The sequence below is a fragment of the Theobroma cacao genome, chromosome 10 (assembly GCF_053813885.1).
Source record: "Theobroma cacao isolate CCN51 chromosome 10, ASM5381388v1, whole genome shotgun sequence".
In the NCBI taxonomy this organism is placed as follows: Eukaryota; Viridiplantae; Streptophyta; class Magnoliopsida; order Malvales; family Malvaceae; genus Theobroma; species Theobroma cacao.
Genome location: NC_142648.1, coordinates 21,215,193 through 21,227,680, shown reverse-complemented (window position 1 = coordinate 21,227,680; position 12,488 = coordinate 21,215,193). Strand labels below are relative to the sequence as shown.

The 12,488-nt window shown below is 37.5% G+C and overlaps 1 protein-coding gene across 1 annotated transcript; it reads right to left on the bottom strand.

Annotated features, from left to right (window-relative positions):
- Nucleotides 1-2,473: 2,473 nt before the first annotated feature.
- On the bottom strand, nucleotides 2,474-2,851 carry LOC108663631 (uncharacterized). The gene has a single exon (XM_018128848.2). It carries the CDS (start codon nucleotides 2,849-2,851, stop codon nucleotides 2,474-2,476), a length of 378 nt encoding a protein of 125 aa, XP_017984337.2.
- Between the last annotated feature and the right edge of the window lie 9,637 nt (nucleotides 2,852-12,488).

The following is a 12,488-nucleotide window of genomic DNA, read 5'->3' as shown; positions in this document are numbered from 1 at the left end:
ATGAAGACACCTCGACCTAGCTACCAGTTATCCCGTGATCTGAAAACATGAAGTTGAAAATGGTGAGTATAAACCCAGTGAGTGAACAAGGAAGGGAACAAGCAATACAATAAGGAAAAGTTTGAAATAATAATGCACTTATTTGAAAACGATGCACTTTAGCTTCAATCCTTATTAAAACCCTCAATTGAACCCTTGGTCACTAAATCATGTGACGATAGAGAATTCATATTCAACATGAAATTGGAGAAGTGGAAAATATGGCAAAAACCAGCCAAATGGTAAGCGAAACAGAAAGGTTTTCGCTCATTGCAACAAAAGGCATTCTCAGTTTGCATACGGTTCATTTTTTCAAGCATATCCTCCACTACATGGGTCCAATTGACATGCTTGTTGAGTCATTAGAAAGCTAAGAGATAGGGCTACAACTTTGATGTTTACCAGTTTTCCTATTTTGGAATGGAAGATGGTCAAAATTTTCATCAAAATCAAAGTATTGCACCAAAACCCGAGAGTTTCTCGCTGCAGAAAGATTTATGTTCGTTGCAGCGAGATTCAGGGCAAATGACAAATAAGGGGTTTTCACATGCCACAAAATCCATCCCTACCATATTGCACATCAAAGTGAACACATCGACAATAATCAAGTTATCGACATTCAAAACAATCACATATTATAATCATAAACATGTTATCACATATACATATATAAACATATATCAACAAATACACCATCCCACTTCATTCATCATCATAGCCGGATCATCATCATCATCGGCCTATGCGCACTCCCTACTCGCACATAGTTGGGTCATCATCATCATCGACCTATGCGCACTCTCTACTCGCACATAGCCGGGTGATCATCATCACACAAGATTATTCATACACACACACATATATGCATATATCAACATAGTATAGGAGCACATAGGTCCATTTTTTTACACATTTCACATCTTCACAACATCAAAATATTTTGTCAAAGGCTTGTTCCCAAGGCACACGTTTTTAAAGACAAGTTGGAATAAATCATTCAATGTCTCATACCAATACAATTATGTCTCCCAAAATGATTTTTGAAATGCAAGTTCACTCACGGTATTATTTGAGCCTTTAGTCGATCCTAACTCCCCTAATGGTCCAATTGAGATAATGGGGCTTCGTTGGAACCTACCATCAAATTAACATCACCATAATGTCAATTCATACTTATAAACCTTAAAAGCTACCCCTTAGCTAGCTTTCAATTGCCATTTTAAATGGCTATCTATTCCCACTATCCTAGTCACAATAAAGTCAATACACAACCTCAATAATAAATCCACAAATCAATCACTAAACATTATCAACACTTAGAACCCAATGCTAATTTACTACTCACCTTGATGGTTTTGAAACTTTGAAATTCTTTCCAACAATTCCCAAGCTATTATAGGGCTTTTTTTTTCTTTCTCTCTCTAAACACCTAGCTAGTGAGAGAAAGCATGGAAACAAGATTTTTTTCAAGGGTTTGGAAGTGAAAGAATGAAAGAGCACATAGTTTCCATAAAAGGGTGCATCGAAACATGAAAATTTAAGCTATTTTGGGAGAGGTTATAAAGCTTGATATCAAGCTTCCATGGAGGAAGGAAGCAACATGAAAAAGAGAAGAAGAAGAAGGAGAAAAGTTGCTGGAAAAGATGTGAGAAGCTGCTGGAAGCAAGAAGCTTATAGTCCAAGCTTATCCAATTCTCTTCGAAATTACAAAAATGCCCTTTAGCAAGTTAACTTGTTTTTCTCCCATCTGTTGTGCAATCTTTTTATTCTTTTGACACTGGGACAAGGTCCACAATGATCTACTCGGGTTTACGAAAACTTAAAATTTTGACTCGGGATGCAAAATGACCATTTTGCCCTTGTTGTTTCCTTCCATTTTAATTTAGTCCTCCCAACCCCCATTTAACTCCAATTTCCTTCTATTAGCTTCTTCTACATATGTACAAACAAAGTATGAAGTTTGTACTCCAACGCGATGTCCCTATAATATTTAAAATATTTATTTACCCGCGTTATCTTTACTTAATAAAGATAAGTGACCCCATTAACATCATTTTTTTCCAAAATTCTTTCATTCTTCTTCTCCCCCACTTAGATTGACTATATACTCCTTCATGAAAAATTTTGACACTGAATAAAATATTAATATTTTAAAATTATTTTATTAATAAAATATTATTTTATTCTAAAAATTTTCTCTTGCCTCTTCTTGTCTCCTTGGCACCCAAAATATCTTATTATGCCTATTTAGACCTTAAAATACCATAAAATCTTCTTTTGGGAATTTTTTTTGAAAAAAATGACGAAACTACCCCTGACCAGTGTTATTGCGTCTATGCATAGTTATGAGCCTATGGGGTTGAGGTCTCACATTCTCCCCCACTTAAAGAAATTTGGTCACCGAATTTAAATTCAACTATAAGGTAGAGTACCTCTAAGTATCAAAGAGATGGGGATACTTTATTAGCATATCCTCCTCGGCTTCCCATGTCACCTTCTCGCTAGTCTGATTTTGCCATAACACCTTTACCAAGGCTAAATCTTTCGAACGGAGCTTCTTGACTTGCCGATCAAGGATAGCTACCGGTTGCTCCTCATAGGTCAGATCATCGTTCAACTGAATGGTTTCATATTGTATTACATGTGACAAATCCGGGTTGTACTTCTTAAACATTGACACATGAAACACGGGGTGAATATTCGAAAGGTCTGGCTGTAATGCTAAACGATATGCCACTATTCCAACTCTTTCTAAGATCTCGAAGGGTCCTATATATCGAGGGCTCAACTTTCCTTTCTTGCCAAACCTCATTATCCCTTTCGTTGGTGAGACCTTCAAAAAGACATGATCTCCCTATGGTGAGACGCTAGGTCAGATGAAACCTTTATCCAATAAATCCTCTAATTGATCCTTAAGCTCTTTAAGCTCTACAGGTGTCATTCTATATGATGGTATTGATATAGGTCTAGTGTCAGGAACCAAATCTATGCAAAATTCAATCTCCCGCTTGGGAGGCAAACCTAGTAGTTCCTCGAGAAATATATCCATGAACTCAATCACCATCGACACTTGGCTTATATCTCCCACCTTCGCTTGAGTATCCCTTACCACAGCCAAGTATCCTAAACAACCCTGTCTTAATAACTTTCTAGTAGAGAGGACCGATATCAAATTAGTTAGAGCATTACTCCTATCCCCCTGAATACTAAATGAGGGCTCACCGGGAAAATCAAATTTCACCAAATTATGATAACAATTAACGCTGGCATGGCGGGGTGCCAGCCAATCCATTTCCAAAATCACGTCAAAGTCTAAGGTGTTTAACACCACTAGATTTACCAAAGTGTCTTTGTCCTTGACTCGAACTACATAGGACTCATATTCCCATTCAACCACAATTACCTCCTTTAAAGGAGTAGACACTATTAATTGTTCCTCTCTCCTAGCACGATCTTTGCCCAAATGAGATACAAAACATGAAGAGATAAAAGAATGGGTAGCACCAGGATTAAACAATAGTCGAGCATTCATATTGCAAACGAAAAAAGTACCTGAGACCACTGCATTGGATGTCTGGGCCTCTTGTGGTGTTAAAGCAAACACCATCGCTTGTCCTTTACAGACGACACTCTGACGTCTAAATCCAGAAGGCCTGCGCTGAAAAGAAGTAGTAGCACATCTCCCTCTTGATTTACTAACCTCCTGGTCAGACGAGGTTACTACTTAAGGAGCAGGTAAAGCCAGTTGGGTGGAGCCGCGAGCAGAACCTTAAGATTGATGAGTCATCGGGTAATTCCTCTTAATATGTCCAGGTTGACCGCACCCGAAACAAACTCTTGTAGTGAGAAAACATCATCCTTTATGTCGTACCCCACAAGCACTGCAAGGGTTGATAACTTGACTACTCTGCCTTGAATCCTGCTACCTTCCCCCACCAAAGGTTTTCTGCCCTGATCCAATGTCGGCACTAACCACATCACTCCATGTTGGGGTAACCATGATTCCCTCTGTGGGCTCTGATGACTAAAAGATGACATCTCACTACTAAAATCTCTACGACCTTGATAACCCTCTATCTTGGTCCTTTTTGCTCTATCCCTCACATCCCTACTCTCACTAGTCCTCATTTTAATCCGCTGAGCACAATCCACTGCTGCGGAACAGGTATTAAAGTCTCGGGAAGCCATAACCCTAAACAACGGTTCCATTAACCCATCCACAAATCTCTGAATCTTCATCTCCTCAGTGGAAACTAGGTAGGGCTCATATCGAGACAACTGCGTGAACTTGATGTCATACTCCGACACCGTCATACTCGAGGTCTGTACCAGAGTCTCAAACTCCCTAGCTCTAGCATTACGTACACTGAGTGGTAAAAATCGATCTAAAAAGACTGCACTGAACTAACTCCAAGTCAACGGTGCTGCATCCATTGGTTTGCCTCTACATAAAGAACTATACCACTCTTATGCCACGTCTTCTAATCGAAAGGCGGCTAGCTTGACTGATCGAACACTAGAGCATCCCAAAGCTTTACATATTTTCTCCATCTTATCTAAGAAGATTTGGGGCTTCTTCGATGCATCAGACCTTGAAAATGACAGAGGCTTGAGCTTAAGAAAATTAGAAGAGAAATCTCTAAGGGTCCTCTCTCAACCTCATGACTTTGGCGATCAGCCTGTGCTTGGGAGCTAAGAGATTCTTGTACTGTAGGTCTCCCCTCTACCACTTTATGTATATCATCCATATGGGCTGCCATCATCTCTATAACTCGATTAACTCTCTGCAGGCCTGCTGCCAAGTCCTCAATGGTAATGCCCCTAGTGGGCTGTCTATCCATTTCGCTCGAGGACTGTCCCTCATCTCGTCTACTCATAGGAGTATCCACCCTCACTAGCCTAGTGGCCCTGCCACGTCTACCCCAACCCCTCAGGGTAGATGCTTGTGGTCTATTTGTCATCTCATTAAGGGCATCTTGCTCCCCTATCCATATTGAGGCAACTCGTGTCTTAGGCGGCATTTTTACCTAAACAAGGGCAAACACCTGTTATTAAACACATTTATAATCATATTTAAGGTAAAAGGTGGTTTCTAAGATAGGAAATTTATGCTGTCCCTTAGTCGTAAAATGTGCCGCGGTTCACACTTTATAACTGAAGTTTCCACATAAAGACCTGACTCTCCGCTGGACCAATAAAAGAAGTCCTAGGACTTAGACAACCTAGGGCTTTGATACCAAGTCTGTCACGACCCAAATTCTGGGCCATGACCGGCGTAAGGGCCCAATGAACATAGTCCATTAAGCCCAAGCAAGCCTATCTATTATCCTGCTCATTTTTCCATAAATATTGCTAAGTCTTCATAACTTTGAATCAAAATAGTGATAGACATTGCCATCTCCTAGTGGCTTACTCATTGAAATATACATACATTGTCTGAACATATAGCTTAATAATTTACATTGAGTTTACCTATACACAACAAAAAGAGTATTCGACTTCTAACAGAGAGACTCGGACGAATATACAACTACTGAATGCCGAGACACCTACCAAGGGTCGAATGTACGAAGACACCTCGACCTAGCTACCAGTTATCTCGTGATCTGAAAACATGAAGTTGAAAATGGTGAGTATAAACCCAGTGAGTGAACAAGGAAGGGAACAAGCAATATAATAAGGAAAAGTTTAACATCATAATGCACTTATTTGAAAACGATGCACTTTAGCTTTAGTCCTTATTAAAACCCTCAATTGAACCCTTGGTCGCTAAATCATGTGACGATAGAGAATTCATATTCAACATGAAATTGGAGAAGTGGAAAATATGGCAAAAACCAGCCAAATGCTAAGCGAAACAGAAAGTTTTTTACTCGCTGCAGCAAAAGGCATTCTCTATTTGCGTATGGTTTAGTTTTTCAAGCATATCTTCCACTACATGAGTCCAATTGACATGCTTGTTTGGTCATTAGAAAGATAAGAGACAGGGATACAACTTTGATGTTTACCATTTTTCCCAGTTCAGAAGGGAAGATGGTCAAAATCTTCATCAAAGTGAAAGCATTGCACTAAAACTCGAGAGTTTCTCGCTGTGGCGAGATTTATTTTCGCTGTCACGAGATTCAGGGCAAATGACAAATAAAGGGTTTTCACATGCTACAAAATCCATCCCTACCATATTGCACATCAAAGTGAACACATCGACAATAATCAAGTTATCGACATTCAAAACAATCACATATTATAATCATAAACTTACTATCACATATACATATATAAACATATATCAATAAATACACCATCCCACTTCATTCATCATCATAGCCGGATCATCATCATCATCGACCTATGCGAACTCCCTACTCGCACATAGCCGAGTCAACATCATCATCGGCCTATGTGTACTCCCTACTTACACATAGCCAGGTCATCATCATCATCGACCTATGCGCACTCCCTACTCGCACATAGCCGGGTCATCATCATCATCGGCCTATGCGCCCTCCCTACTCGCACATAGCCGGATCATCATCATCACACAAGATTATTCATACACACACATATATACATATATCAACACAGTATAGGAGCACATAGGTCCATTCTTTTACACATTTCACATTTTCACAACATCAAAATATTTTGTCAAAGGCTTGTTCCCAAGGCACACGTTTTTAAAGGCAAGTTGGAATAAATCATTCAATGTTTCATACCAATACAATTATGTCTCCCAAAATGATTTTTGAAATGCAAGTTCACTCACCGGTATTATTTAAGCCTTTAGCCGATCCTAACTCTCCTAATGGTCCAATTGGGATAATGGGGCTTCGTTGGAACCTACCATCAAATTAACATCACCATAATGTCAATTCATACTTATAAACACTAAAAGCTACCCTTTAGCTAGCTTTCAATTGCCATTTTAAATGACTATCTATTCCCACTATCCTAGTCACAATAAAGTCAATACACAACCTCAACAATAAATCCACAAATCAATCACTAAAAATTATCAACACTTAGAACCCAATGCTAATTTACTACTCACCTTGATGGTTTTGAAACTTTGAAATTCTTTCCAACAATTCCCAAGCTATTATAGGACTTTTTTTTTCTCTCTCTAAACACCTAGCTAGTGAGAGAAAGCATGAAAACAAGATTTTTTTTCAAGGGTTTAGAAGTGAGAGAATGGAAGAGTACATAGTTTCCATAAAAGGGTGCACCGATACATGAAAATTTAAGCTATTTTGGGACAGGTTATAAAGCTTGATATCAAGCTTCCATGGATGATGGAAGCAACATGAAAAGGAGAAGAAGAAGAAGGAGAAAAGCTGCTAGAAAAGATGTAAGAAGCTGCTGGAAGCAAGAAGCTTATAGTTCAAGCTTATCCAATTCTCTTAGAAATTACAAAAATGCCCTTTAGCAAGTTAACTTGTTTTTCTCCCATCTTTTGTGCAATCTTTTTATTCTTTTGACACTGGAACAAGGTCCACAATGATCTAAACTACTCGGGTTTACGAAAACTTAAAATTTTGACTCAGGTGCAAAATGACCATGTTACCCTTGTTGTTTCCTTCCATTTTAATTTACTCCTCCCAACCCCCATTTAACTCCAATTTCATTCTATTACCTTCTTCTACACATGTACAAACAAAGTATGAAGTTTGTACTCCAACGCGATGTCCCCATAATATTTAAAATATTTATTTGCCTGCGTTATCTTTACTTAATAAAGATAAGCGACCCCATTAACGTCATTTTTCTTCAAAATTCTTTCATTCTTGTTCTCCCCCACTTAGATTGACCATATACTCCTTCTTCATGAAAAATTTTGACACTGAATAAAATATTAATATTTTAATATTATTTTATTCCAAAAATTTTCTTTTGCCTCTTCTTGTCTCCTTGGCACCCAAAATATCTTATTATGCCTATTTAGACCTTAAAATACCATAAAACCTTCTTCTGGAAACTCTTTAGAGAACATGACAAAACTACCCTTGGCCCGTGTTATTGAGTCTATGCATAGTTATGAGCCAATAGGGGTTGAGGTCTCACAGAATCATATCTCTATAGAGCTTTTGGTCCATATCTTTTCCTTTATCACCTTTGTCATGCTTTGTGGAGGGGCTCGTAGGAGTTCCAATTGATTTCATATTCATTACACCAAACGTTTTCAACATTTCTTTGGTATGCTTCTCTTGGTTGATGAATATTCCATCCTCACATTGCTTGATTTGTTGACCAAGGAAGAACTTTACTTCTCCCATCATGCTCATTTCAAATTCTCCCTACATTGCTTTAGCAAAATTCTCACACAACCTTTCATTAGTAGCACCAAACACTATATCATCGACATAAATTTGAACAACAATGAAATCAGTCTCATTTTTCTTAAAAAACAAAGTATTGTCTACACTTTTCTTAGAATATCCCTTTTCAATCAAAAACTTAGAAAATCTTTCATACCAAGCTCTAGGAGCTTGCTTGAATCCATAGAAAGCTTTATGCAGTTTATAAACATGATCAATTTTATCAAACACTTCAAAACCAGGGGACTGTTCAACATAAACCTCTTCTTGTATAAAACCATTAAGTAATGCATTTTTAACATCCATTTGAAACAATTTAAAATTCATAAAGCATGCATAGGCAAGTAAAAGTTTAATAGCTTGTAGTCTAGCTACAAGAACAAAAGTTTTATCATAATCAATACATTCTTCTTGATTGTAGCCTTAAGCAACTAACCTGGCTTTGTTTTTTAGCACATTTCCAACTCATCCCTTTTGTTCTTAAATACCCATTTGGTTCCTACAATTGGATGGTTGGTTGGCTTTGGAACTAAGGTCTAAACCTTGTTCCTTTCAAAGAGGCCTAACTCTTCTTGCATAGCAATCATCCAACTCTATTCCTTTTCAGCTTCTTTAAAGTTCCTTAGTTCCACTTGTGATACGAATGCTAGAAACTCACAAGCTTCCCTTAATCCCCTTATAGATTTGACGCCTTTCGAGGGATCACCAATGATAATTTCTTGAGGATGATTCCTTACAAATCCCTAGCTTTTAGGAAGATCATTATGCTGTTCTTCAGTTCTTTGCAAGTCTCCTAATGGAGTTTTTTGGAACTCCATCATGTTCTTTGTTGTCTAAGCTCATTTTTTCCATTTTCTTCTCAATGTCATATGCATCATCATCATCAAGCACTACCTTTTTTTGTGCAACATTATTCTCATAAAAAACAATATGAATTGACTCTTTTATGACTAGAGTTTTTTTGCTAAACACTCTATATGCTTTAGAGTTCAATGCATAGCCTAAGAAGATTGCTTCATCATTCTTAGCATCAAATTTTCTCAAGGTGTGTTTTTCATTATTGAAGACAAAACATTTGCATCCAAAACTCCTTAGGTGGGAAATTGTGAGACCTCGACTTCTGTAGGCTCGTAACTAGGCATAGACGCAATAACACGGGCTAGGGATAATTTCATCATTTTCTTAGTAAGCCCCTAAAAGTAAGTTTTAAACAATATTAAGGCCTAAGTAGGCCTAAGGCACAAATGAATAATGAAAATAAGGGTAAAATGACGAAGGAAATAAAAATGATGACGATTTCCATGATAGGGGCAAAATGGTTATTTTTCACCTTAGGTCAAAATTTTTAAGTTTTCGTGAACTCGAGCATTTCTAGACCATTATGGACTTTGTTTTAGTGTCAAAAGAGTAAAAAGATTGCATAAAGAATTGAAGGAGAACAAGTTAACTTGCGAGGGCATTTTGGTAATTTAAGTAGAGTGGATAAGCTTGGGCTATAAATATCTCTTTCTTTAAGCAGCTTCTTCTCCCATTTTCTAGCAACTTCTTCTTCTTCTTCCTTTTTCTCTTTCACGTTGCTTCCAACCTCCATGGAAGCTTGATATGAACCTCCATAACCTCCCTTAAAATAGCTCCACTTTTCATGCTTTTGGTGCACCCTTTCATAAACCCTTGTGCTCTTCCACTCTCTCCCTTTAAAACCCTTGAAAATCTTATTTCCATACTCTCTCTCACTAGTTAGGTGTTTTAGAGAGAGAAAGAAAAAGCTTTATTAATAGCTTGAAAGTTTTTGGAAAGAATTTCAAGCAAAAAGCTACCAAGGTGAGTAGTGAACTAGAATTGATTTTTAGTGTTGAAAATGATTAGTGTTTAGACTTGTGGGTGTTTAGGTAGTTGAGGTTGGAAATTCACTTTGGAGTGATTAGGATAGTGAAAATGGATATCCATTTAATGGCACTTGAAAACTAGTAGGTGATAGCTTGTAGAACTTGTAATTATGAGAATTGAGTTAATTGTGATGTTAATGTGATGATAGGTTCCAATGAAGCCCCACCGTCCCATTTGGACCATTAGGGAAGTTAGAATTGACTAAAGGTTCAACGAAATACCGGTGAGTGGACTTGCATTTCAAACTTGTTTTGGGAATGTGAATGTATTTGCACAAGATATTTGAATCGTTTTATCCAACTTTTCTTCTAAAATGTGTGCTAGGGAGCAAGCCTTGATTAAATGTTTTTTATATTGTGAAATGTAAGATGTGTATAAGGATGAATCCATGTATTTTTTATTATGATGGTATGGATGTATATATCTTATGAATATGTGTTGTGTATCGATGAATGATGTTGGGTGAGATGATAGAGTGTGCGAGTAGGGAGTGCACACATGATGATGATGGAGTGTGCGAGTAAGGAGTGCACACGTGATGACGACAGTGTGCGAGTAGGGAGTGCACACATGATGACGATGTATGTATATGTAAATGTGTGTGTTATAGAAAATTCATGAATATGGTTTATGAATGAAATACATGTGAAATCTTGCATGTTGAACTTTGGAAATTTCTAGGCTTGTTTAAGTAGAACTTGTCTTTGTAGCTAAATAGCCTATCTTTAAGAGAATCAAAAGTTGTTGTTGGTGTCCAGTTCTCGTTGCAGCAAAAAACTCTCGAGTTTGGAGGGTTGCATTGGTTTGATTCTCGCTGCAGCAAAAAACATTCTATTTCTGCTGCCTGTAACTCGCTGTAGCGAGAAACTTTTTGTTTTACAAAACGAATTTTGCTGCAGTGAGAATGGATTCTCACTGCAGCAAGAAACTTTCTGCCGTGCTTATTATCTTGTTCCCTTGCTACTCTATTTCCTATTTCCTTGGCACCATAGTTGAGTGTGGACTTCCAAATTTAGGAATTTATTTAATTAAGTTTGAAATGAAGAGGTTTGTTGAGAAACCCTCGGATGGTTGAGAAACCCTCGTTCCTTGATAATTTGAGCCTAAATTTCGCTGCAACAAAAAATCATTCTCGCTGCAGCGAGCACTCGTCGTTTACTTGACTTGAGTTGCATGAATGCTATTAAAGTTTTCACTTTTCAAATCGTTTGTTGAGCATGAACTCTTTATCATCAAGTAATTTACTCATTGGTGGTTTAAATGAGGGGTTTTAATAAAAACCAAACTAAATTGCATTATTTTAAAGATAAATGCATCATGATTTTGTTAAATCTTCCTTATGGTATGCTTGTTCCCTTCCTTGTTCACTCACTGGGTTTATACTCACCATTTTCAACTTCATGTTTTCAGATCAAGAGGCAGCTGGTAACTAGGTCAAGGTGCCCTTGTAGATTTGATCCCTTGGTAGGTATCTCGACATTCAGTAGCCGTATGTCACTCGGGTCTCTCCGCTGGAAAACGAGTCTCCTTTTTGAGATGTATAGATAAATCTGATGTAAATTATTAAGATACATGTTGTAGACAATATATGTATATTTTGATGGGTAATGCCACTACAAGTTGGCAATGATTAACATTATTTTGTTTCGAAATTATGAAATGTGACCTTAATAACTTTGATGGAATAATGAACAAGTCACATAGATAGGCTTGCTTGGGCTTAGTGGGCTATGTCCATTGAGCCCATGTGCCGGTCATGGCCCGAAATTTGGGTCGTGACAGAAATATTTGGTTTTCTTCCTTTGTAAAGCTCATCAAGTGTTTTAGAAGTCATGGCTTTAATGGAAACTCTGTTAAGAATATAAGCTGCAATGTTTACAACTTCAGCCCAAAAATATTTTGGCAAGTTATTTTCACAAAGCACTGTTCTTGCCATTTCTTTGAAAGTCCTGTTCTTGCTTTCAATAACCCTATTTTGTTCTAGAGTTCTAGGAGTAGAAAAATTGTGATCAAACCCATTATCATTACAAAAGATTTCAAAATTATCACTTTCAAATTCACCACCATGATCACTTCTAACACTAACAATGGTGAGGCCTTTTTCATTTTGAACTCTTTTACAATGTTTAACAAAATTTGACAATGCATCATCTTTATGAGCAAGAAAATATACCCATGTATATCTAGAGTAATCATCAACAATAACAAAGTCATATGACTTGCCTCCTAAACTAGCCATAGTGATTGGTC